Source organism: Gadus macrocephalus, chromosome 4 (genome assembly GCF_031168955.1).
Source record: "Gadus macrocephalus chromosome 4, ASM3116895v1".
NCBI lineage: Eukaryota > Metazoa > Chordata > Actinopteri > Gadiformes > Gadidae > Gadus > Gadus macrocephalus.
The window spans coordinates 33,324,263-33,351,352 of NC_082385.1; the positions used below are offsets into that span (position 1 = coordinate 33,324,263).

Genomic DNA, 27,090 nt, shown 5'->3' on the forward strand with positions numbered 1-27,090 from the left:
TCAGTTTCACTCAATGGTCAAACAGTTCCACCACAATTTCCACATCAGTGCCCCAGTATTGATCTGCTGTGCCCCAGTAAAATCTCACGTCTGAGTTTTAACAAGATCCATATTTGGCAGTGGATTAATTTAGATTGATATTAACGGTAAAACAATGGATTATTTTCGAATCCACAACGTCAAAGCAACATTGTTTAACCCAAAATACAAGCTGAGGCGCGCACCTTGCGGTCCGGGTCCGTACACCGCGGCGTGCACATTACTGTCGGTGCACGGCAATGTGCATGTCTTAGCCGGTGCACCGCGGCGCGCACGCAGCAATCCGTTGATCCTGGTTCATTTAATAGTCTCATAGATAATTGCTGCCTTGTATTCTTTTTTTTCACATTTCCCACCCATGCAGTTTAGTGTTAAATGTTCTGTAATTAAAATAAACATTGCCCGGATGTACACACAGCGTTGTTTAGGTTTTTTTAGTCAGAGAAGCTACGTAGGCAGTGTATACCGTTACCAACCCCCGTTTTGAGTCACTGGATCCACCCCCCCTCTGCGCTCCGGGACCTCCCACTTTACAAATTAACGTTATCTCTGATAGGGGGTCTGTTTCTGTTTTTACCACCAGCGCCGTGACATCTCTTTCCTCACCAACCAACTCTTTATCCTCCTCCTCCTCCTCCTCCTCCTCCTCCTCCTCAATCAAATACCTACTAACAATAACCGGCTGCTGATTGGATAATATACTCTAATTAGGATTAATCTTCTTCTCTGGGTCATCCTGAATAGTGCATTTCTTTACATGCTCTTGAATAGTGCTGCGGTGACATTTAAATGAAACTTTGCACAAAGTACAAACCAGTGTTTTAGTTTTCTGATTAAAGCAGAGTGTCTTCAGGGGAACTTAAGTGGGTCGTGTTTCCCAATAGAGCGATCAAGCTGGCGCTGCAATACACGCCTTATTTAACCCAGCACTGAACTAAACCTTGGCAGTCTGCGTGCATCGCAGCGACATTACCACTCATCTTATCAAACACAAGACCTCAATCTCACTCTATTTGTGTTGCCATGACAGTAAAAGGTGTACCTTGGATTCAGTGTGTTAATGATGGTATAAGGTGTTTGTTTTATAGATTCCTATTCTATTCATAATCATGTAGTCAGACAGTAAGGTGGACTTTAGAGTAAAGTTTAATAATTTTTTCTTCTTAGAACTGAGTATTTTTATGGACATTTTCTGGAGTTTGCTGAATTTTTAGTTATCTGAATTCTAAATTAGTCATATTTTGAAGATCTACTGTATTGACATTTAGGTAAACTAATAAAACATTTCTAACAACAAATTTCAAATGCAAAATGAATCACAGTTCCTAACGTGTTCTGTTTATTGTGTGTGCAGCCTCAATGGCTGTGATCTGTCAGAGAGATGCTGTGAAGCTCTGGCCTCAGTTCTCAGCTCCAACTCCTCTCGTCTGAGAGAGCTGGATCTGAGTACCAATGATCTGCAGGATTCAGGAGTGAAGCTGCTCTCTGCTGGACTGGGGAGTCCACACTGTACACTGGAAACTCTCAGGTCAGTTGTCAGCCTCTTCTTCAAACTGGTTATTCTAGCTTCCAGTAAGTGCTGCTCCTGCCTCATTTCTGTTGCTCTTTTCTCTGCTGACAAAACACTCCCTGGTTCTACACAATGTTAGAACCTGTGAAGAAACGGTCTTAGCGTACCAAACACAACAGACTTCTCCTGACTCTAACCAAACAATATCTCATTGAGTTGTAGCTATTGAGAAAGGAGCATTTGTTTAAGATCCTGTCACATCCAAGTGAAGGCAGTTCTGCTGTCTGTGATGTCATCTCCCCACTTCCTCTTCCTGTTCTCAGACTCTCAGGGTGACACAGCTTTGTCTCCATGAAGTATCAATAAAGCTTTTACTTGTCTTCAATGTTGAATGAATACACTTTATAAATGTGGTTACTTTAGTAGAAACTGCTCTCAACCAGATACAATAAATTGTGTGTGTGTGTGTGTGTGTGTGTGTGTGTGTGTGTGTGTGTGTGTGTGTCTGTGTGTCTGTGTGTCTGTGTGTGTGTGTGTGTAGCTTGTCTGGCTGCCTGGTCACACAGGAAGGCTGTGCTTCTCTGGCCTCAGCTCTGAGCTCCAACCCCTCCCATCTGAGAGAGCTGGACTTGAGCTACAATCACCCAGGAGACTCTGGAGCTGTGCAGCTCTCTGCTGGACTGGAGGATCCACTCTGGAGACTGGACACTCTCAGGTATGGAGAGGACAGCTCACCACTTTGAGGGACAAAGTCTCCTACCAGGATTCAAGCTGCCGCTAGATGAAGTGGTTTGAAGAGGCAGCTGTCACTCATGTTGTGTAGAACGTGATGAGACGGCAGATGATGAAGGTGAATGTTTCAACATGCTGCTCTCACCTTGATTCCCCCGCAGTGTGGAGCACGGTGGAGTGTGGAGGCTGAAACCAGCTCTAAAGAAGTGTAAGTGTCTGTTTGATTCATCACCTCACACACTCACTATTGAGATGGAAAGTCCATCCACACAGCAGGAAGTGAGGTCACATCCTACTGGGAATGAAGATGATGGCTGACATCATGTATCTAACATATATTAATACTGTCCACCATCACAGTTAAACCTGCTTGTATAAAACCCAGCAGGTATTACATTGTTACATTGAGGGGGGGTGACGGGGCTGAGGGGGGGGGGGGAGGGGGAGGGGGAGACTTTGCACAAAGTACAAACCAGTGTTTTAGTTTTCTGATTAAAGCAGAGTGTCTTCAGGGGAACTTAAGTGGGTCGTGTTTCCCAATAGAGCGATCAAGCTGGCGCTGCAATACACGCCTTATTTAACCCAGCACTGAACTAAACCTTGGCAGTCTGCGTGCATCGCAGCGACATTACCACTCATCTTATCAAACACAAGACCTCAATCTCACTCTATTTGTGTTGCCATGACAGTAAAAGGTGTACCTTGGATTCAGTGTGTTAATGATGGTATAAGGTGTTTGTTTTATAGATTCCTATTCTATTCATAATCATGTAGTCAGACAGTAAGGTGGACTTTAGAGTAAAGTTTAATAATTTTTTCTTCTTAGAACTGAGTATTTTTATGGACATTTTCTGGAGTTTGCTGAATTTTTAGTTATCTGAATTCTAAATTAGTCATATTTTGAAGATCTACTGTATTGACATTTAGGTAAACTAATAAAACATTTCTAACAACAAATTTCAAATGCAAAATGAATCACAGTTCCTAACGTGTTCTGTTTATTGTGTGTGCAGCCTCAATGGCTGTGATCTGTCAGAGAGATGCTGTGAAGCTCTGGCCTCAGTTCTCAGCTCCAACTCCTCTCGTCTGAGAGAGCTGGATCTGAGTACCAATGATCTGCAGGATTCAGGAGTGAAGCTGCTCTCTGCTGGACTGGGGAGTCCACACTGTACACTGGAAACTCTCAGGTCAGTTGTCAGCCTCTTCTTCAAACTGGTTATTCTAGCTTCCAGTAAGTGCTGCTCCTGCCTCATTTCTGTTGCTCTTTTCTCTGCTGACAAAACACTCCCTGGTTCTACACAATGTTAGAACCTGTGAAGAAACGGTCTTAGCGTACCAAACACAACAGACTTCTCCTGACTCTAACCAAACAATATCTCATTGAGTTGTAGCTATTGAGAAAGGAGCATTTGTTTAAGATCCTGTCACATCCAAGTGAAGGCAGTTCTGCTGTCTGTGATGTCATCTCCCCACTTCCTCTTCCTGTTCTCAGACTCTCAGGGTGACACAGCTTTGTCTCCATGAAGTATCAATAAAGCTTTTACTTGTCTTCAATGTTGAATGAATACACTTTATAAATGTGGTTACTTTAGTAGAAACTGCTCTCAACCAGATACAATAAATTGTGTGTGTGTGTGTGTGTGTGTGTGTGTGTGTGTGTGTGTGTGTGTGTGTCTGTGTGTCTGTGTGTCTGTGTGTGTGTGTGTGTAGCTTGTCTGGCTGCCTGGTCACACAGGAAGGCTGTGCTTCTCTGGCCTCAGCTCTGAGCTCCAACCCCTCCCATCTGAGAGAGCTGGACTTGAGCTACAATCACCCAGGAGACTCTGGAGCTGTGCAGCTCTCTGCTGGACTGGAGGATCCACTCTGGAGACTGGACACTCTCAGGTATGGAGAGGACAGCTCACCACTTTGAGGGACAAAGTCTCCTACCAGGATTCAAGCTGCCGCTAGATGAAGTGGTTTGAAGAGGCAGCTGTCACTCATGTTGTGTAGAACGTGATGAGACGGCAGATGATGAAGGTGAATGTTTCAACATGCTGCTCTCACCTTGATTCCCCCGCAGTGTGGAGCACGGTGGAGTGTGGAGGCTGAAACCAGCTCTAAAGAAGTGTAAGTGTCTGTTTGATTCATCACCTCACACACTCACTATTGAGATGGAAAGTCCATCCACACAGCAGGAAGTGAGGTCACATCCTACTGGGAATGAAGATGATGGCTGACATCATGTATCTAACATATATTAATACTGTCCACCATCACAGTTAAACCTGCTTGTATAAAACCCAGCAGGTATTACATTGTTACATTGAGGGGGGGTGACGGGGCTGAGGGGGGGGGGGGAGGGGGAGGGGGAGGGGGGTGACGGGGCTGAGGGGGGGCTGAGGGGGAGGGGGAGGGGGGTGACGGGGCTGAGGGGGGGCTGAGGGGGAGGGGGAGGGGGGTGACGGGGCTGAGGGGGGCGGAGGGGGAGGGGGAGGGGGAGGGGGGTGACGGGGCTGAGGGGGGCGGTGAGGGGGAGGGGGAGGGGGGGTGACGGTGCTGAGGGGGGGAGGGTGTGGGGGGATGAAGGGGCTGAGGGGGGGGGGCTGAGGGGGAGGGGGGGTGATGGGGCTGAGGGGGAGGGGGGGGCGATGAGGGGGAGGGGGGGGGCGATGAGGGGGGGGGTGCGGAGGGGGAAGGGGGGATGAAGGGGCTGAGGGGGTGGTGAGGGTGAGGGGGAGAGGCTGATGGGGAGGGGGAGGGGGGGTGACGGGGCTGAGGGGGGCGGTGAGGGGGAGGGGGGGGCCGAGGGGGAGGGGTGAGGGGGAGGGGGAGGAGGGATGAAGGGGCTGAGGGGGAGGGGGGGTGATGGGACTGAGGGGGAGGGGGGGGCGGGGCTGAGGGGGAGGGGGGTGATGGGGCTGAGGGGGAGGGGGGTGATGGGGCTGAGGGGGGCTGAGGGGGAGGGGGGTGATGGGCTGAGGGGGAGGGGGGTGATGGGGCTGAGGGGGGCTGAGGGGGAGGGGGGGGGCGGGGCTGAGGGGGAGGGGGGTGATGGGGCTGAGGGGGGCGGTGAGGGTGAGGGCAAGGGGGGTGACGGGGCTGTGGGGGAGGGGGGGTGACGGGGGGGGGGCTGAGGGGGAGGGGGGGGCGGGGCTGAGGGGGAGGGGGGTGATGGGGCTGAGGGGGGCGGTGAGGGTGAGGGCAAGGGGGGTGACGGGGCTGTGGGGGAGGGGGGGTGACGGGGGGGGGCTGAAGAAGAAGAGAGAGCGATCACAAAAAGAGTCTGAAAGAGAATAAAAAGAAGAAGAGCAGGAGAACAGTACCAGTGATGATGATGATGAGGATGAAGAGCGGTTCAGCAGCTCATCATGTCTGGTTCTCCCTCAGATGCCTGTGACCTCACACTGGACCCCAACACGGCCTACAGAGGACTCTCTCTGTCTGAGGACAACAGGAAGGTGACGCTGGTTGGAGAGGACCAGTCGTATCCGGATCACCCAGACAGATTTGACTCCTGGGCCCAGGTGTTGGGTAGAGAGGCTCTGACTGGCCGCTGTTACTGGGAGGTAGAGTGGGAAGGACGGGTTGTTATAGGAGTGACATACAGAGGAATCACAAGGAGAGGAGGGGGTGCTGACAGCGGGCTTGGACAGAACAACAAGTCCTGGGGTCTTTATTGTTATGATGGTGGTTACTCTGCCCGGTACAACGGTATAAAGACAGCCCTCCCTCTCCCCCCCCCCCGCTGGCTCCACCAGAGTAGGAGTGTATCTGGACCGGCCTGCTGGCTCTCTGTCCTTCTACAGAGTGTCCCCAGGTGGAGGAGGGTCCTCAGACACACTGACACACCTCCACACCTTCTGCTCCTCCTTCACCCAGGAGGACCTCCTCCCGGGGGTGGTGGTAGTGAGAGGGGGGGCGTCTCTGTGTCGGTTATAGACACACACAGGACCTCCTCCCGGGGGTCCGGGTACTGGAACTGTGTCTGGGGGTCCTCAGCCTCTCTGTGTCGGTTGTAGAAAAAAAAAAGGGACCTCCTGACTCCTCGTCGGCCTGAGCATGGCCCCTGCACACACACACACACACACACACACACACACACACACACACACACACACACACACACACACACACACACACACACACACACACACACTGACTAACACACACACACACACACACACACACACACACACACACACACACACACACACACACACACACACACACACACACACTGACTAACACACACACACACACACACACTGACTAACACACACACACACACACACACACACACACACACACACACACACACACACACACACACTGACTAACACACACACGCACACACGCACACACACACACACTGACTAACACACACACACACACACACTGACTAACACACACACACACACACACACACACACACACAGCTGAGGCCTCCCCCCCCCCCAGAGCCCCGGGAGGAGGTCCTGGGCTCTGGGGACGCTGACGCTACACCGAGACGCTGAGCCTGGGCTCAGCGTCTCGGTCTAAGTTATAGACACACACAGGCTCAGCGTCCTCCTCCCGGGGCTCTGGGGGGGGAGGACGCAGGTATATCACGGCATATTCCCCCCTGAAATAATTCCATATTACAAAAGTCAAAAATAGCTTGTGTGACAACTACATTTATCTTTCTGAAACATGCTTTGCACAGCAAAGAGAGCAGACTTTATCTGCTTCCGCACAAGGTTTCATTGATTGACGCGCACTTTCTAGTGTACAATCATTGGTGTAAACATTAAAAACGCAGCGTTCCATTCATTCATTCATCATCTACCGAACGCAGAGGCTGGGCATTGACCCACGGCTATTGCTGACCCGATGAGGAGAGCTTGGTCTAGATGATGCGTAGGCCTTTTTGCACTGCCAAGCCGGTTCGGTCGCAGCTTGGCTCGCACAGTGATTTCACTTTCACTTTCTCTTATCCCAAGTTTCCCGAGGGGGCGCGGGTGCGGGCTTTCTTGGTTGACTGGAGAAGACGGGGCTGCGCTGAGTCTAGACCTCTTTCGAATAATTTACATACTCCCGAATGTTTTCATTTTTTTATGAATTTTATGCTGTGCTACAAACTATTCTGCCTTTCGATTTGTATTTCAGTGAGAAATGTCTTTATTAACATGATTAAAAACTATTCTGCCTTTCGATTTGTATTTCAGTGAGAAATGTCTTTATTAACATGATCATGCTTTGTATAGTGAAAGTAAAAGAATAAATAAAAAAGTGCATTATTTTAAATGGGTGATGGGACCGTGACTTGGTCCGGACCCGGGCCGCGGCCCGCCGTTTGGAGAGGCCTGCTGTAGACCCTCGACGAGGTATCTAAAAGTGTCATTTTGAATGCAGAACATTTAATGAAGAGCTTAGTATACTGATTCATGTTGGCCTTCACGCCATCCAGAGCACGTTGAGTTCAGTTATAATAGAACATATGGTTTTAGGGGGGCTTATTTAGGCCTATATTGCTGAATAAATCTTCGATCATGAAACCTCTAGTCCTCCAACTCAGTTCGTGTTTTGCTTGTTGAACCATTTGTAGCTTACAGACAAATATAATGTCTATGAAACGCAGCTTTGACTTCAACAGCAGACGTCACTTCCATCAACCCCTTGATAGTAGTGATTTCTGTGGACACAACCACGCACACTCAGTACACACTCAGTACACACACACACACACACACAGTACACACACAGTACTCGCACAGTACACACACACACACACACATAGTGCACACACACACAGTACACACACACAGTACTCACACAGTACACAAATACACACACACAGTACACACACACACAGTACACACACACACACACACACAGTACACACACACACAGTACACACACATGAACGTGCAGCACAAGTCCAGAGGGCCGATGTAAATGATTTCAGTCTCAAACTCGGCGAAAAAGGCTGTGGCGCTCCAGAGGGGGCGGGGCCAGGACCGGGAGACCACGCCCCCACCCGGGCTTGTTCCAGAAGGGTGACGTCATGCATTGGTGACCCTTGGCGGAGGGAGCCCAGTGTCAGTGCTGGTGAAGAGAGGCACTGGCTGTCTGCCACAGGAAGAACGACAAATGGATGCAATCAAATCACATTTCTGTAACTTTGAGTTGGGCTAACATAGCATGCCTGCATACAACAAGCTGTTGGGTTTTTAGACTAGCTGTAGGCCTAGCTGCTACTGCACACACACTGTCAGGATGACATCTACTGTATGCTATATGTATTTATGTTTTTATTTTTTATGTTGTGTATTGGCTGTTTTGACTACTGTTTGCAAACCAAATTGCCCCTCGGGGTCAATAAAGACTACGCTACTACTAATACTACTAGTTCGATGCTGAATCAATGCATTCAAATGAATCGTTTCTCTTTTTCTAAATGTAAGCTTTTACATGATGACTGGATATGATTTGAAGAGTTTGGTTGGGCGTGAAGGACTAGCGGGTTCTAGCGGAGTGTCATGGAGTCTGACAGAGATACGCTAACCCTTAACCTCCAGAGGTTTGCCACGCATCAACTCGTCCCAGATTTCCGCAACCAGCTCTCAAATTTGAGATGCAAAACATTGTTCCGATTAGAGTTCTTGGCCTGCATGCGATTCCACGCTGGTGGAGGATAATAACACACATACAAATGAAGAAACATTGTGCCATTTAATTTGGAACCATTGTAAAGAAGTGCACAGATATTTTTCCGTCATTTTTAACTCTTAGTTGTCAAACAAAAATAGGAATCGGAGAATCAACCCTTTCAGAATTCTCAGAAATACTGGGCAGTACGTGGCCAATGGTCGACTATAAAAACGACCTGTGGCAAGCCCCTCGTCGTAGACGGGTAGTTCTCAATGAAATGAACAGACGGGTTAGCGTTGCAACGATTTCATTCGTGCAGCCCAGGAACAAAACGGAAAGTGCAATACAACGTAGGTTCTTCCTCGATGGGGTATTAGGGTGAGGGGACCACCTGGTCAGGCGCGTCGGGGTCGGGGTCGGCGGCGGGGGTACGGGTACCCCTCCCGTCGCCTCCGGCTCACTCCTGTTGAAGGGAAGCGTCCGGTCGTAAGTATAGCGTGCAGCATTAGTCCGCCGTCGATACTCTCTCCCACCAGTCCTCTTCCTCGCCTCCCTCCTGTCCAGCCCTCAAGACTCTTTGCCCGTCTCCGTCCCCAATGCCCGTGACCGCCTGGACACGCTCGATGGGCGATCTAGCGCGGCTGCGCGGAGGGGTATGATACTATCTTCCGTTTACTTCCTGTCCACGGGGAGGGCGTGGCTTGTCTCTGGCCGCCGGCGTGGGATTGCCACAGGACTGTCATGAAGAATCGTTCTGCATTGTGTTTATTTACCATTGTCTGGCACGTGGCGCCGTTGACGTGCAACAGGATGTAATTCTCCCAGTTGTTCTTCACTCTTGGAACGCTGACAGATGGATGGGGCATTTCTAACGGCTTATAAACACATTACTTCTATGACTCATAACATATTCATATTTCATACATCTGCATCACATTGATGTGATTCAGAGTGTAAATATCTGTTGAATAACATCTTACTAACTGAAGCTACCATGTCAGCTAACACCATAAGTAGAAGACAATTCTATGGAGAACACTCATGAGTATTGTCATTGTTTTTATTGAGTTCCCCAGCAGCAGAAATGACATATGATGCATGTTGGACATCAAAATAGGACCAATTAAATGAACACTTAGCCAATGGTCAGATCCTGAAAATCCTGTATACCTGAAAATGCATCCATTCCTTTGTTTGAATCAAATGCATTTTTATTAATTATACTTCTGAAAAAAAGTACAACGTTATGGCTTGCAAGGTGCTGTAGGTGAGATATGAGTTGTAAAGAGAGAGCAGAAAAGAGCAGAACAGGAGACATCCCCTCACTCTCTGCTCTCCCTCCATATGTTTCTCCACCTTAGAGTGGAGAAACAAGTGTTCATTTCACGCAACTGGGATGAAGAAAATATAGATATACCCTGAACCAATCGGAGAAGAGATGCCCTTATTGGTCAGGAATGCCCTGGGAGCATTTAAAAAAATGTAAATGATCTCATGCAGAGGCAGGCGTGGTCAACACGAAACAGATATTATCAGAGCGCACCAATAACTGACCGAAGTGTATGATCCATGGGTGGATTACTGCACGGGCACACCGGGCACATGCCCAGGGGCCCAAGGGCCCACAAGTTACTAACAGTGGGGCCCAGGGCCCCACTGTTAGTAACTGAAGTAGACTGAGCCGCCCCACAAGTTACTTAGTTACTCATTTTGCACGGAACAGAGCCTGGGAAAAATGCATTTCATAGGTGAAATGCATTACTGTCAATTAATGTAAGGAACTGTTTGTATTGAGTTGCTTTAAGTCGTTTTTATTTGTGGTTGAAAGCGGTGCATTCGAAATTCGTTCAAATCGCCAAAAATTGCATCAATTATGTATTTTTTTTATCATGTTTTGGTTAAATAAAGATGCATTTATTTGTAATAATTATTGTGAGGTTGCCTTTCCTGTGCTACAAATCCTGCTGAGTTGCAGGTACAGGTCAATGACTTATTATCGCCAATAAGTGTGCGTGTATTCTGGGTGCGTGTGTTTATGTTGGAAGGGGGGGGGGGGGGGGGGGCTGCGGAGTCCACGTGCCCAGGGGCCCGATATGTCATAATCCGTCTATGGTATGATCCATATTCATGTGTATGTTCCTTACCATCATAACAGATGAAATATAATTTGGTCGAAATTCCACCAGTGTACCACTTTCCCTTATGTTGTCGAACAAACATTTCAGTGTTGCTACTTCCTTCGAAATTACGGTACTTTCTCTCTCCCTTTTGGTAGAAGTCTTTGTCGGCCAGTGACCAACGCCACTCTTTATGACCCCCATAATGAAGGCCGATCGACAGCTCATCATGAGCCTTGTCTGCACTCAGGCCCAGCAGAGACTTCATTGCCCCCATGTCGTCTATGGTGGCCAGGTCGTAGCCTCTCTCTCGGCAGTACCTCTGGGCATCAAACCAGGATTTGGGGGTTTCAATCAAACAGTGTTGGCGGTAGTCGGCACAGAAGGACGGGACACACAGTCCTGGTAGGGTAGATAATCACAGGACTTGCTGAGATTCATTACTGAGAGATTCCTTTTTGATGCACACACCTATCAGTAAGGAAACATCCAATCACCAACCTGAGTTTGTATCCATTCCATAGCATTCATGTCTGCATAGTAAAAAAAAAAGACCTTAATGTAGTACACTTGTAAAGGATGACTTCAGGATTGTGCAACCTGGACCCAATTTTATGGAATGATTTGGACAATAATCTCTAAGATATGCGAGAATGCTGCAGTTGTAATCAGCTAAACAGCCTTTTACATTTGGGCAATATTCCTTGCAGGCGCGTGCCGTCCATATATGGGCAGGTGGGGCGGCGAACTCCCTGCAAAAGCATGCTCCCAAAAAAATAGTTCCTCAGTAAATCATTGCTCCAAGTTTATTTTTAATAATGTGATTGTCACATTAACTATCTATAGTCTCTGTAGGCTTTCCGACTATTTTTGTTCTGTTGATATCAAATTGATGGTGGCGATTCGAGTTGAGTTCTGTTTAACGTGTCATGCAATGTGGGGCGGCGGAGCTCAACGACCGCGTCCCTCCGTATGTTTCTCGCATAACCCTGCAGGCTGCAATAAGAATTGCAATCCGCGCTATAAGACGCCCATATGGTCGTAAAGTAGTCTGCCCTTGGTCATATTCTAGGACTGTTGTTGTCGAATTACTCCGCCTGTATCTTTCGGCATTGAAGCCTATTTATTTATTTATTTCAGCAGGTATGAAAATTGTAGGCTATCTGAGGCTGTGCAGGTCCAGTCTACCTGGACCTGCACAGCTCCAGGGCTCTGAGGCGGGCAGGCAGGATTATGGCCGACCCCTCCCATCCTGGTCACAGTTTATTTGGAACTCTCCCCTCTGGCAGGAGGCTGCGGTCCATCAGGACCAAAACCTCCTGCCACTTGAACAGTTTCTTCCCCTCTTCAGTTGGGTTCCTTAACAAGTCCCAGGACCACCACCCCCACTGACTGACACTGACTCTGGCACTCATACCCATTAACAATTTGTAAATTCTTACACATTTTTAAGTATCTTTTACTTTAGTTTTTAATTTATTCTATTTTATCCTATTTTAATTGATCTCTTATGTCCCTGCTTGTTTATATGGTGTTATATATATATATCTCTTCTTCATTGTTCATTGTTATTGTCTTAATGTATGCACCTTAATCACCAAGCCAAATTCCTGGTTGGTGTAAAACCCTTCTTGGCAATTAAATTCTTTCTGATTCTGATTCTGATTCTGATTCATACCTGATTTAAACAGCTGTTATTGAGAAATACCTGTTTTCAAAAGTGTTGTTACTGAGAGATTTGCAAACATCGTCGGGCCAAGTTCCAAATCGAAGGTCTGCTTGATTAATGATGACTTGTATTTCTACTTTTCATGTATTTGAAATGCACTCGCTAAGCCTGTTGTTAAATTGTTGGTAGATTGTTAAAATAAAATATGGAAGAAATAACTTACCTATAATGTCGTATTTGTCCTTTGAAAATTGTTACTTTGCAGAGTTGGTGTTACCATTGCACATGGGCTATTCTAATTAGTCCGACATCATATGACGAGTGTTGGCACTTCATAAGCGTGCAGTAACATTAGGCTATTCGTTTATTTTTAATTCTTACTCACAATTAGTTTAGTTAACATGTCTTAATGTAGCTCAAAATACACATGTTAAAAATATATATAAATTGTGGGTGTGGTCATACGCCAGTAGTTTCTGCCCCACCGAGATGAAGGGGCACTGCACGCTGCTGATCTTAACATGTTCATACTACAATATTGTGTATGTTTTCATTTCCAAGTAGATTGGCGAACACAGAGCTTGCGTGTTGTTGACGGATGTCACAATCTCTGTGTTCGTCAATCTACTTATCGAGTCTTAAAAACAAGATGGCGTCGACGGGTGAACCACTGATGGTAATGTGTGTATAAAATGTCCTTTTTAATAAAACAATCTGTACACTTACAAAGCTATCAATGCCTCGTTTTATATGTTAAGACCCTTACATTAGATGAGCACATATGAGCTCATCTAATGTTCAATCCTCACCATAAGAGCCCCGTGGTTAAGGCTGCTATGGCTGGGGAGAGATAGAAGCATGGGAGGGTAGGGTTAGGTGTTGTGGGGGCTGGGCCCTGGCCCACAAGGGTCTGGGTCTGGTGGGGCCGGGTCCTGGTCTGGGAGAGCTAGGTCCTTGTCTGGGGGGGGCCGGGTGCTTGTCTGGAGGTATTACGGGACCTGGTGTGGGGGTGGGTCCCATCATAACCTGAATGGTATGAAACAAACAGAGACGAGGAGAAAGAAAAAGCTAAAACAATGAAAGTCTTGTGGACCCCCCAGGGGAGCGGGACCAGGTCCTGTGTCACGCCGAGAGAGTCCAGTTCCCCACCCAGCGATCCACTCCTCAACCAGGGAGTGAAGCTGCCCACACAGAGCTCCACACACCCACACACCCCTGGCCGCCCGCCGGTGTCCCTGGGTCCTGACGTCCATCAGAGTACCAACGGGCCCTCCTGGGTCCTGACGTCCATCAGAGTACCAACGGGCCCTCCAGCGTCACCAGGAGAGCGAGCCCTGGGTCCTGACGTCCATCAGAGTACCAACGGGCCCTCCAGCGCCACCAGGAGAGCGAGCCCTGGGTCCTGACGTCCATCAGAGTACCAACGGGCCCTCCAGCGCCACCAGGAGAGCGAGCCCTGCGCTCAGAGCAGAGCGGGACGTTCACCGACTGTCTCGGCGACGACGGTGGGATCTGAACCCCGGGATCTGACTCCTGTTGGGGCTCCTGGGTTTCACGGCGTGGCGAACGCGGCCTGGGTCTCTGAGCCCCCCCCCCCCCCCTCATTCAACAGGTCCTCCATGGAGGGCGTGACTACGTGTAGCTTGAATTAGAGTACCTCAACTTACTTCTAGTGTGGTCGCCCTGACAGCGGGGAGCTGGGGGGGGGGGGGGTCACACTGTGATGGCTCCACTGTCTCCCAGAGGTCAGACTGGGGGGGGGGGGGTCACTGGGTACAGAGTCTGGGGGTTCTGTTGGGCCCGATGCTTCCTTATGATCAACATGTAAGAAGGATCCCCAGAACCGCCTTCTCTCCTCTGAGAGACGTTGCTCGAGTCAGACCAAAGTCGACCGCAGCGGGAGCCGAGACGCCCTCCCACGCGTCCTCAGCGCTCGACGGCGTGATGCGCTGATCTCTGGTTCAACCGACTCACCACGAAAAGCCCCCGGCTTGTGCAGAACTCCGCTGCTCCACTCCCAACTCGTGTGTGTGTGTGTGTGTGTGTGTGTGTGTGTTAGTGTGTGTCTGTGTGTGTGCGTGTGCATGTGCATGTCCCCGCCGGTGTTTGCATGTGTGTGTGCATCAGAGTGAGTGTCTGAGGTCTCAAACCTTCACTTTACATAAAATAACGTGATGCCAGATGAGTTGCATCACTTCCTCCCTGAGACGTTCAAACAACTTCCTCATCTGAACTACATTCTTCCTCAGTGAGCGGCCATGAAGAGCAATCTATCTCTAGATCCGTTCTTATCCCATTCACCTGATTAACTTGTTTTGGCAACACTTCAACCGCCGTTTCTTCCCTTACATTTATATTTGTATTACTTTATACAGTATGGACGCATTTTAATCCCAGAATAAATAAGGTAGGCCGACAGTTTACTACCGTTTATATTGTCTGTAGGTTACTGGTATATAATAATGAACAACCAGTTTACTGTGAACAACCAGTTTACTACCGTTTATATTGTCTTTAGGTTACTGGTATATAATAATGAACAACCAGTTTACTACCGTTTATATTGTCTTTAGGTTACTGCTATATAATAATGATTGACTCATACTGAGCCAGTATCCTGTGTACTTATACTCATACTGAGCCAGTATCCTGTGTACTTATACTCATACTGAGCCATTGTGTGTGTGTGTGTGTGTGTGTGTGTGTGTGTGTGTGTGTGTGTGTGTGTGTGTGTGTGTGTGTGTGTGTGTGTGTGTGTGTGTGTGTGTGTGTGTGTGTGTGTGTGTGTATGCGCGCCTTCCTTTTCCCCGAAAACACGTGACACTCACTGAGAGGCGCGGCTCCTTGACTTCCTCATCTAACTGTCTGTCGCAGCGAGCAGCCCTTCCTCCGCTTTTTAAACCGTTCACCTGATTAACTTGATTTATAAACACTTTAACCTCCGTTTTTCCCCTTACATTTACACTTTTACAACTTCATTCCGTATGGACGCATTTTAATCCCGGAGTAGATAAGGTAAGGTAGGACGACAGTTGACTAGCGTTTATATTGTCTTTAGGTTACTGGTATATAATAATGATCAACCAGTTTACTACCGTTTATATTGTCTTTAGGTTACTGGTATATAATAATGATCAACCAGTTTACTACCGTTTATATTGTCTTTAGGTTACTGGTGAGTTTACTGTCGAGAATACAACGTTAGTTCATGTTTTACTTCATTTCTGACCCGTTCGTTTGTCTTGATGCTACTCCAAATTAAAAGAAGGACTGTCAGAAGTCCTTTGAATGTGCTGATATGTAAGTTAAATATGTGTGCGTAGTGACTGGGGATTTACAGTTTAATAGAGCTCGTAAGTACGCCACTTCCGGTAGGCCCTGTCGTGGGGTTCATATTTATGATCCATGACGTGACGTCCATAATGCTTTAGTGTGACGCAGTCACAATGATCTTCTCAGTTCAGAAGGAGTTGTGTTTGTGTCCAGGTCTCCAGTCTACTATGGATGAGGAGAGAGAGGATGGGGATGGGGGTCCTACCTCTAAGACCACTCTGTCTGGGGAACATGGCCGCCGGAGCAAAGCTAAGAGGTAAGAAGAGGATCTCTGTCTGTGAGTGTTGTCAGTGGTTATTAATGATCCCCACTATAGGGGTTTTCGAGGGGACTTCTGTTTCCGGTATTGGTTGCGAGGGTGGGGGCCACAACCCCCCTTCCACTTCCTGTGTGTGTGTGTGTGTGTGTGTGTGTGTGTGTGTGTGTGTGTGTGTGTGTGTGTGTGTGTGTGTGTGTGTGTGTGTGTGTGTGTGTGTGTGTGTGTGTGTGTGTGTGTGTGTGTGTGTGTGTGTGTGGGAGGCAGGTGTGGCTTCCTAAGGTGGGGTGCAGCGAGCGGTCATTTTGGGGGCGTGTGGGGGGCAAAGGTATATGGGTGCAGGTTGACCGTAGTCATGAGGGTGTGTGTGTGTGTGTGTGTGTGTCTGTGTCTGCCCTGTGATATTGAATCATGGGTAATGTAGTGTAACAACACACTGAAGAACAGGGAACTTAAATGGGGTTCACAATGGCTTGCACTTTGTCCTGGTTACCGTTCCTGGGTTAGATTAAACTGATGTATCCAGCACTTGTCTGGCCGTAGTGTGTCGGGGATCGTGGCTTTAAAGTCCACTAGCAGATAGCCATACGGCGTACTAGTAGCATCGGTAAAGGGCTCTAGAAAATACTTTGTCCTACACGGGAGCATCTGCCTGGCTATTAACAAAATCTGATATTTGTCGCGTGGGTTCTTAAACAAAACCATGTGATTAGTGTTTAAAATTATTGTTCTGCTGGTTTTACCCTGCATATATAAATTCTCTACCAGATACATCCATCCATATACTCATGGATGTCCTCTTCTCTCTCTTGGGGAGAGGAGGGCCGAGCTCTCTGAGTGGCCAACGACGTGCGTCGCGACGTAGGTCGCATTGGTCGCGACGTAGGTCGCATTGGTCGCGACGTAGGTCGCATTGGTCGCGACGTAGGTCGCATTGGTCGCGACGTAGGTCGCATTGGTCGCGACGTAGGTCGCATTGGTCGCGACGTAGGTCGCATTGGTCGCGACGTAGGTCGCATTGGTCGCGACGTAGGTCGCATTGGTCGCTCGTCTGGCTGCCGTTTTCTCGTCTGGCTGCCGTTTTGGTCGCTGGCTGGCTCGGTCACTCAAAGTCTATGGGCGGTCCTTAATCAGTTATTTGCATGTTATCAACGGGTTTTTTGTGACAGTTGAAGTACCAGAAAGCCATGCTCTCTGGCGAAAGCTACCTACAGCTCTTTATTGCAAATATTATTTTTATATTTTTATATTGAAGTAGGCCTACAGTTTAAAATGAAGAAATCGTTGGTCTATCAATATCAATAAAATGTATTACCGTATTTTCCGGACTATACGTCGCTCCCGAGTATTAGTCGCATCAGTCAAAAAATGCTCCATGACGAGGAAAAAAACATGTATACGTCGCATCGGTGTATAAGTCGCATTTATTTTTAAACATTTAAACAAGAACGTTTAGTCTGGAGAGACTGAATAAAATTGCAATAGCAATATAGGCTATATATAAACACAACAAGCCAAAAAGTTCCCGACTTCAGTCTGCATCACCAAATCCCTCGAAATCTTCGTTCTCGGTGTCGCTTCTGAACAATTCCGCCATCTCCGGAGGAAGATGAAGCGCCGTCTCCTCTTCTGCTGGGCTGTCATCAGACTCACCACCAGCGTCAGTTCCAGTTAGTGCTGCCTTTCTGAATCCTGACAGGATGGTTTCGGTTGTCACTGAAGTCCATGCTTTGTCGATCCATCCGACAACTTGCTGGAAGGTTGCATGTCGCATCCTCCCGGTTGCCGTGAAGCTGTGCTCTCCATCCACCATCCACGTCTCCCACAGGTGACGTAAGACAGCCTTAAAACTGCGGTTCACTGAGATGTCGAGTGGCTGGAGTGTTTTAGTTAAGCCTCCAGGTATGATGGCAGGTATGGAGTTGCAAGCTTTGATTTTGTTTTTAATCTGTGCTGTTGTGTGTGCTCGCATACTGTCCATCACAAGTAGGGCTTTGCGTGTTTTAAAGAAGCCATCAGGACGTTTAGAGAAGCACTTTGTTAACCACAAGTTCATCTTTTCTTCATCCATCCACCCTTTCTGGTTTGTGGTCACGACAACAGTGGAGGGGAATTCAGTTTTCGGCATGGTCTTCCGTTTGAAAATGACCATCGGTGGCAACTTTGAACCATCTCCACAGCATGCGAGCACCACCGTGAAGTGCGACCTCTCATGACCTGTTGTCACTATGCTCACACTTTTTTGCCCCTTCTCTTCAACACTTCGATTCATGGGGATGTCAAACGTGAGGGGGACCTCGTCCATGTTAACTATATGGTCCGGTAACACATTGTGTGTATTTACCTGCTTTTCAATGAAAGCACGGAAACTGTCAATCTGGGCTTGAAAGTTCGGCGGCAGTTTCTGACACACCGTGGTCCGTGCTCTGATAGACAGGTGGTTGCGTTGCATGAAGCGATAGCACCAAGATGGACCGCCAGCAAAATCTGTGATATTCATCTCCTTGGCAACTACCTGGGCATGGAGACGCAACTGCACCGTTGATAAGCCCCGGCCAGCAGCACGCTGTTCAATGACCCATCTGTGGACTCGTTCCTCCAGCTCTGGCCATCGGGCTTTCAGCCCCCGGCTAGCTTTCTTTGTTTTTTTCATCGCAATTAGAGTTGCCTCGGCTTTTCGCCAGTCCCGGACAAGTTTTTCACTCACCCCAAACTTTCTTTCTGTTGCTCGATTGCCGTTTTCGGCTGCATACTTTATAATCTGCAGTTTAAATTGTGCAGTATAGCTTTTTCTTTTTGGCGGCATTTTATTTTGTGTTCTCTTTTGTTTTGTCTACGGTCTAGTTTATTTATAATTTATTCAGTGGTGCAGTAGGCTTGCAGCGTTCAGTTGTAGGCCTAATGAATGACGGTGCCATCTGGCGGCCGAAGATTATGTACGCACAATTTTGGCATATAAGTCGCTTCAAAATATAAGTCGCAGGGCAAGCCAAACTACAAAAAAAACGCGACTTATAGTTCGGAAAATACGGTAGTTGTAATTTGTGGCGTATTCAAATAATGTATTTTATATCTTATATATAGCCTATATATTTGTTTTGTTAAATGTCATTAAGCCTAATAAGATATATTATGCACAAAGCACTTCGTTATAGAGTGATATATTAGTTGTAATTTGGGGCGTATTCAAATAATGTATTTTAGAAATTATACATAGCCTATTTGTTTTGTTAAATGTCATTAAGCCTAATAATGTATGTTATGTACAAAGTTCTTCGTTATAGAGTGATATAGTTAAATATGAGTGCAACGACTATCCGTCAATTCCATGGTGGTACAAGCGGTAGTGACGCTAGGTTAGTGACCGACACGTTGGCTGTTCGACACCCTCCACGGTCAGGTATATAATCGCTATTTTACTCAAACTCATTGACGTAATCGGACCCTTTCATTTTAACATTTTTGTATGATTTAGTACGACGGTATGACAATACTACGACGTAATGACGGGCAGCGACGCCTGGCTGGTATCGGCTGGCTGGCTGCGACGACAGGCCAGCCGCTGGCCGCTGGCTGCTGGCCGCTGGCTCTGGCAGGCTGACCGACTAGGGGGCCGTGTCCACCAAAAGCCTTTTTAAAAGGCGGAGCGCCTGTCTGCAATGCATTCTCTATGGCAGGACGCGCATGCAGCGCGCCTTTTAAAAAGCCGCCCGGGGCGGTTAAACGCTCCGCGCGCCTCACGCTTCTAGACGCGCGTCCCAGTTGAAAACAGTTCAACTTTTGAAGAAAAGCGCTCCACGTCATCGGCGCTTTTTTCGAACGACCAATCAAAATCGAGGAGGAGGCAAGGCTAAAAGTATCAACAGAACACAAACGGAAACATGTCGGACGAAAGTTTAATAACAGCTGTGAGTGAGTGTCCGGTCCTGTACGACCTCACGTTAAAGGCGTATCATGACCAGACAAAGCGCAACCAGGCCACGATTAATGCTGTGGACCCACACTCTCCTCCGGGCAACCACGACAGGCGCAGGGGGATCGTACGCAACCTCCGCTGCCACGGCAAGAAGCGCTATTAATCTTTTATTCATTTTCTAATAAAATTGTAGGAGCAACCAGATAGGACGTTCAGGTGTCAGATGCCAGATGATGGAGCCTACAGATAGAAGCTGTATATCTATGGATACAAGCGATGACGCGTATTTAATGACGTAAATGAAAAACGCTTCGTGCGCCTTTTTTGAGCGGCGCGCACAAACGCGTTGAAAGCAGTTCACGGAGCGCTCCGCCTTTTAAAAAGGCTTTTGGTGGACACGGCCCCTAGGTCGCGACCATAACAACGTCGCAACCCTTTTGGCGGCAAATACCGTATTGGTCCGAATATAAGACAACCTTTTTTCCCCTCGAAATAGGTCCGAAAAAGTCAGGTCGTCTTATATTCGGGGTCTAGTATTCAGAGCGCAGTTTCTCTTCTTCGCCTCTACATTTAAATGTCAATACACATTCGCGGCCGCAGGTGGCGCCAGGAATTGGTACCGGGAAGAAGTAGTCCAGCGTCCTTAACAACCAGACCGTTACCGGTGTTTAAAGACATTTAGAGACAAGTGGCTCAAAAGTGGGTCAGGTCAATCAACAACAGCGGAGGAGCTATGTTGCCAATTTTTAAATAATGGTCGTCAATAAGGCAGAGTCAAGTAACAACTGCCAAGCTGCCAAGAAGTTCGGGGTCACGGAGTGTAACATAAGAAGATGGCGAGCACCAAAACAACAATCCTACCGTGGTCCTCAAAGTGGTCGTTTCAGTGAGGTTGACCGGAGAGTTTTTGAATACGTCAGAGAAAACGCGCTTTGGGAGGAGCCGCTGGAAGCGGAGCAGCTGGGGAGCGATGACAGCGAGAGCGAACACAGCGGGGCAGAGGACACGTGTGAGGGATAGAGAGACATCGGAGGAGAAGTTTGGCGAATTTTAGTTAAGTTTAGTTAAATATGTGGCCTGTATTTTCTCTGTTATTTAAAAATATTCACAATGTTGCTTGATTATTGCTTGATATTCATTTTGAATCATACTGGACATATTTTGCCTTGAAAGTGCCGTGGCCTTTACTGGCATTATTATTATTGTCATTAATATAACAAGTGTTTAATTCACTGTGTTTTTAATATTGTTATTAAGAAAATAAATGAAGTTCTTTGTTCTGCAAATGTGATCTGCAAATCTTTTTTTCTAAATGTTTGTGTTGAAAAACGGGGGTCGTCTTATAATCAGGGTCGTCTTATATTCGGACCAATACGGTAGGTCGCAACCAACCAGAGGTATGGCTGAATGAGCGACCCGTGGCAGCCAGCCATTGTCACCATGGCTGCTACCACAACCAAAAGCCTATATGTTATCAGTTAACATCTCATTGAATGGAATAAGAGAGAGAGATATGAGACTGGACAAGGTTCACACAAGATAATTTGACGTTTATATAAGACATATCCACAGTTTAAGACAAAACCTTTAACGTTAATAGGTTAGGTCGAAATAGGTTACATACATACTACATACTTTAATATACATATTAATGAACATATCTAGTATATACCAGCCCCGTTTTTCCCATTGTTACTATACGGAATATTATAGCGTTTTTATGTCAAAATAATACTATAATAGAATAACACATAGTATAATATATTAGTTAAAACACCCCGTTTAAAGGGACACTGTGTAATATTTTAAGTCATTTATTACCTCAAATCAACGTATTCATTCATAAATAAGTCCTCATTGGTGTAAAATTAGCTCTGCCAAAAATCTCACTTATCCTCCTGAGCGAAGAATAATTAATATGTAGTAACGTAGGACGGGTAAGCTTCATGGAGGCTTCCATGTTCTTCCGGTCTATGAACTGCCGAGAGGGACAAAAAGCACTACGTGGTACAGGAAATGCAAATGCGTTTTCTCTCTGAGCCAGCGTGAATGATGACTGAAATAATTCACTATCTTGCTCGAGGAGTAATTACTCATACATCATTAGCTTACACTAATGATTCAATGCAATTTGAAATAACGAACCTCATCATCACTCGAATGACTCGATGAGGTAGTATTGGATGTCATGACACAGCTTCTTGGCACATACTGCCCACCGTAGTTTTTGAACAAGCGAGCACTATTAGTTTGAATGCAATATACAATTGTACCACTAGATGGGAGTCATTTATACACAGTTTCCCTTTAAGACTTTAACGTTCGCCGACTCTAATGCTCTTTGGCTCCCATCTAGGCATACCCCAACATCCCCGGTCGCTGCAACAGTAGATCACATTAGGCTGTTACGAGCCCCCATAGACACACTGAACCATCCCCACACACTCATGACTACACACACACACACACACACACACACACACACACACACACACACACACACACACACACACACACACACACACACACACACACACACACACACACACCCATGCACACACACATGACTACACACCAGTGGAGGCTTCTCCAATGAGGAGGAGGAAGATCGTCCTTAACATTGTTGAGAATAAAAGAGGGAGATTGACTACTTTGATGAATTAATGCCCTTAAATAGGACTACTTTAATGCCTTTGTATTTATGTTATGTTCGTTTCCCTCGGTAAAGGGACATTAGCACCCCCTATCTCCTATTGATAAATACTTCAGGGAGGACGTTCCTCCCTCAGCCTCCGTTGCCTCCCATTCATTTCCCCGAAAGTGTTGGCGGCCGGTGAATAACATGGGGCTCAACGGGAGGGAGGAGGAGAGTCCTCCTCTGAGTGGGTGGGACTAGCTAAGGGATCCGTAGCCCGCGGCCGGGCGGAGGCCACGAGGAGGGTTGACTTGATCTATAAATGAAGTCCCTAGATCATAATTGGCCTGACACCATGACCAACATTCTGAAACTTTACAATTAGGGCATTTAGCAGACGCTTTTTCCAAAGCGACTTACATCGGTTAATACACACATTGACCCGCCGACGGCAGAGTCAACCATGCAAGGCGACAGTTTGGGTTAACTTGCTCAGGGACACGTCAACACTCAGCTAGGAGGAGCTGGGGATCGAACTAGCAACCTTTCGGTTACAAGACAACTGCTCTACCTCCTGCGCTAAGCCAACAACCCATCCCACACATCTCATCCACATTTGGCTCAAACAATGTTACTGTACGTCCACACCAGGACGTACAAAGTTTCGCTGCGAATTTTTCTGTTCGCTTTGGTCGCTCAAGTCGCTCATGACGTACAATTCAATTATGCAGACGCATTTAAAGGAGCCGTATGCGTTTAGTAGGCCCTACAGACAGCCATATCAAATAGTGAACTCTCCCATACACCTTGGCCATATTGCCGAGACGGTTTTGCTTGTTCGATAAAGTGCTTCGACAACAAGTAGGACAGTGATTCCCCCCAATACAAAAAAAATCCTAAAATGTAGGCTAATTAGGCTACAACCGAGAACAAAAAACCCTGCGTGCTGTAGTAGTTAAAATATGTTTCACTGATCTGGATCTGCAAATCATGATCTGCACTCATTCGTCGCATTCAAAACAAATAGACATTCGCGCACATGGCTAATTTGCATACGCGCACAGGACTGGTTGGCTCCGCAAGGCAAATAATGGAACATATCGATCTATCTAGGCCTTTCTGTCTATCTATCTATCAACGCGTGTCTAGTTTTAATGTGATGTATTGTGTGTATGTCCAGTCAGACTTGTTCTGTGTGGTCTTGTAGGCTACTGTCCTGTGAGGGCCGAACCACCTAAATGGATTCCCGACGATTTGTGTCGTTTGGTAGGCTTTCTATCTATCTAGACTAGATATATCCCTTGTCATTTATCCCTCGTCTTGTCGATTAGTTTGTTTATGTGACGATTTCAAAAACTTTTTTGGTTTTGTTTAAAGCATGCTACACGCGATTGGTTGGTTAGATTGGTGGCATGGAGAGCAAATTAAAATGATTCCCGCTTAAATACGAACGTTCTAGATGTAGCCTATAAATACTCCCGCTCATCACTTGATATCCAAACCACTACGGCGTTTCGATCTCTGAACTGAAAAAGGGTGGGTTCGTACAACACCGGGTGCCCAGTTACAGCCGCGATTAATACTTCAGCCGACATTTTGTTCAGTGAGTGAATAAAGGTAGGTAGGAACCAAAGTGCCTGCCGATGTTCCCTGGGATCCACGCAAGCGAAGAGCGTCTACATTCCGATTGGCTGTCAGTGTTTGGCCGCTGAAGCGAATAATAGGCATTTGCATAAAGTTAAAAAGTTTTCAACTTCTTTTTGACGCTCTGGTCGCTCAACTTTGGCCGCTGGTAGCGTTGGTCGCTTTGGTCGCTTTGGTCGCTCTTGCCCATAGAAAGTGAATGACTTCCGGCGATTTGGTCGCTCAATTCGCTTCTGGTGTGGACGGACAGTTAGGCTTACAACCCATGTAAATAGTTGTGAAATAATGTTCTTGTTGTTCTTTTAATTGTTCGTTACTCTGACCGTTCTGTTTGATATTATGTAATGGATGTACGTTAATGATTCAGAGCATGTTGCATTTTAAGTGGCATCACTTTTGGTATTGTTTCTTTATTTTTCTTAAAGCAATTGTAAAAAAAAAAGTGAAAATAAACATAGCCAAATAACAACCAATAGCTTCAGTCATTGAGGGAAAAAATAGGCCCAATGATCGGCCCAGATTTTTTTTCATTTAGTTTTACAAATCAAGAGTAGGCCTGATTTGACTAATTGGCTTTGCATCCTTTCCTTCTGCCCTGGTAGTCCAAGACATGCTGCCCACCAGCTTTCAAAGTCCAATGCTGCCACTGGTGGATTTGTATCAATTCACATAATGATCCCATCCTGCGATGTTGTAGTTCATCAAAACACCCTGAAACAACTTGAGTGTCACATACTTATGCCCCAATAGGCCACTATCAGTGCAAGCAGGCCAATGGCAACCAAGCACGCAGTCCTTCCTCCCTCACTTTAAAAGCTGCCACTGCTACACACACACACACACACACACACACACACACACACACACACACACACACACACACAGAGAGAGGCACCCCCACACCGACCAGAAGCGGAAGGGGGGTTGTGGCCCCCACCCTTGCAACCCAGACCGGAAACGGAAGTCCCCTTGAATACCCCTATATATATACCCCTTTATACAACGGGGGGCCGGAATCCAGCGATCTGATTGGTTCCTAACTGTTGTATAATGAGCGTATACATAACTGCTATGACGTCCAATCATTTTGTGAAAGTATCACTCCGCGCCTTGAAGTGGAAAGTGTCTAGTGTGTGTGTGTGAAGTCATTTTGCCATAATTTTAACAGTTGTATAAAATAAATAGCACAGTTCACTGAAGTCTAAAATCGGCGAGTGAACTGCTCCATAGGATAAATTTCCGGCAAACCGCTCTATCGGAGCCTTCTCTCGGAAGGGACGCTAAAGTGTGTTGCATAGCGACCGTCGAAGTATAGGGGCAGCCAGGAGGGACTACTTTTTGGTAGTCTTTAATAAAACGGCTACGTTGACTTTCTTGGTTTCTTTTTAAATGTAGTGTGTCTATGACTTTCGTTTCACCATAACAGTAACCGTTGTATAAAAGCAATAGATCACTACAGTCAGTGGCATGTGCTCATTATACCACTGTGAAGGGGCGTTGTCCGGCCCCGACGCGCAGCGGAGGGCCGGCGGTGGTATAATGAGCACATACCACTGACTGGTGTGATCTATTGCTTAAATAAATATAGTGGGGGTCATTATTAACTACTGTTGTCTATCTCAGAGCTCAGCACTGATACATCATGACTCCATCATTACTCTGAGTAACAGCTGTGTGTGTGTGTGTGTGTGTGTGTGTGTGTGTGTGTGTGTGTGTGTGTGTGTGTGTGTGTGTGTGTGTGTGTGTGTGTGTGTGTGTGTGTGTGTGTGTGTGTGTGTGTGTGTGTGTGTGTGTGTGTGTGTTGTGTTGAAGCCCAGAGCAGCAGGAGAGAGCAGACTCCCCTGGACCCAGCGATCAAATTAATGAAATTAATATTAAGACGACTTGTAGCAGACTTTACAGGTTTAATGTTTGAAGGTTCAAAGGTTCAATTTAACTTTGGAGGTGAAGTGATTTGTTGAAACCAATGATCCATGAATAATAACACATGTCTGTGTAGAAATGTAGAAACTGACTGCTCTATTTTCTATGTTAGCTAAACGCATTGTGAATAATCACCATATGCACAGTGCGAAGGGTACTTCAGTGTTTTTATGTCAACATATAAGTGCTTAAATGTCATAATAACTTTTTCTGTTCCCCCCCTTGTGTGTGTGTGTGTGTGTGTGTGTGTGTGTGTGTGTGTGTGTGTGTGCGCGTGTGCGTGTGTGTTGTGTTGAAGCCCAGAGCAGCAGGAGAGAGCAGACTCCCCTGGACCCAGCTGTGTCTCCATGAAGAGTGACCGGTCTATGGATCGACCTCCTAACCTTAAAGATGGACGCCCCTCCAGAGAGGAGAGGTAGGAGTTTCAAACAGACGATGAAAACAGACCGGTTTATTGTTATCAGACTACTGATACTGGTGTTTACAGGTCTGTGTCTGTGTGTGTGTGTGTGTGTGTGTGTGTGTGTGTGTGTGTGTGTGTGTGTGTGTGTGTGTGTGTGTGTGTGTGTGTGTGTGTGTGTGTGTGTGTGTGTGTGTGTGTGTGTGTGTGTGTGTGTGTGTGTTTGTGCGTTGAAGCCCAGAGCAGCAGCAGAGAGCAGACTCCCCTCGACCCAGCGATCAAATTAATGAAATTAATATTAAGA

General features: G+C 46.9%; 4 protein-coding genes and 2 long non-coding RNA genes across 6 annotated transcripts in view; 4 read left to right on the forward strand and 2 right to left on the reverse strand.

Annotated features, from left to right (window-relative positions):
• LOC132455348 (NACHT, LRR and PYD domains-containing protein 12-like) overlaps positions 1-2,619 on the forward strand; it is a 48,691-nt gene extending 46,072 nt beyond the window's left edge. Inside the window, exons 14-16 of the mRNA XM_060049170.1 lie at positions 1,394-1,567; positions 2,091-2,264; positions 2,443-2,619. Of these exons, the coding sequence (XP_059905153.1) occupies positions 1,394-1,567; positions 2,091-2,264; positions 2,443-2,599 (505 nt within the window). The 3' untranslated portion in view covers positions 2,600-2,619. The remainder of the gene's footprint in view (positions 1-1,393; positions 1,568-2,090; positions 2,265-2,442) is intronic.
• Positions 1-27,090, forward strand: part of LOC132455349 (NACHT, LRR and PYD domains-containing protein 12-like) — a 47,006-nt gene that overhangs the window by 10,265 nt on the left and 9,651 nt on the right. The gene's annotated exons all lie outside the window — the stretch shown is intronic.
• Positions 2,908-26,249, forward strand: LOC132455407 (NACHT, LRR and PYD domains-containing protein 3-like). Its single transcript, XM_060049279.1, has 5 exons — positions 2,908-3,468; positions 3,992-4,165; positions 4,344-4,390; positions 5,651-6,862; positions 26,134-26,249. The coding sequence occupies exons 1-4, from the start codon at positions 3,245-3,247 to the stop codon at positions 6,280-6,282; spliced, it is 1,077 nt and encodes a 358-aa protein (XP_059905262.1). The 5' UTR covers positions 2,908-3,244; the 3' UTR covers positions 6,283-6,862; positions 26,134-26,249.
• On the reverse strand, positions 6,494-10,321 carry LOC132455444 (uncharacterized). The gene is made up of 2 exons (XR_009525243.1): positions 9,780-10,321; positions 6,494-6,773 (listed from the first exon to the last, which is right to left on the reverse strand). It is a non-coding gene; the product is annotated as an uncharacterized LOC132455444 (long non-coding RNA).
• The window catches only part of LOC132455445 (uncharacterized), a 31,049-nt gene continuing 19,314 nt past the window's right edge, over positions 15,356-27,090 (reverse strand). Inside the window, exon 2 of the long non-coding RNA XR_009525244.1 lies at positions 15,356-15,506. This is a non-coding gene — a long non-coding RNA (uncharacterized LOC132455445). The remainder of the gene's footprint in view (positions 15,507-27,090) is intronic.
• Positions 15,498-27,090, forward strand: part of LOC132455345 (NACHT, LRR and PYD domains-containing protein 5-like) — a 140,383-nt gene continuing 128,790 nt past the window's right edge. The window contains exons 1-3 of the mRNA XM_060049157.1: positions 15,498-15,694; positions 16,166-16,268; positions 26,685-26,801. Coding sequence (XP_059905140.1) covers positions 16,180-16,268; positions 26,685-26,801 — 206 coding nt within the window. The 5' untranslated portion in view covers positions 15,498-15,694; positions 16,166-16,179. The remainder of the gene's footprint in view (positions 15,695-16,165; positions 16,269-26,684; positions 26,802-27,090) is intronic.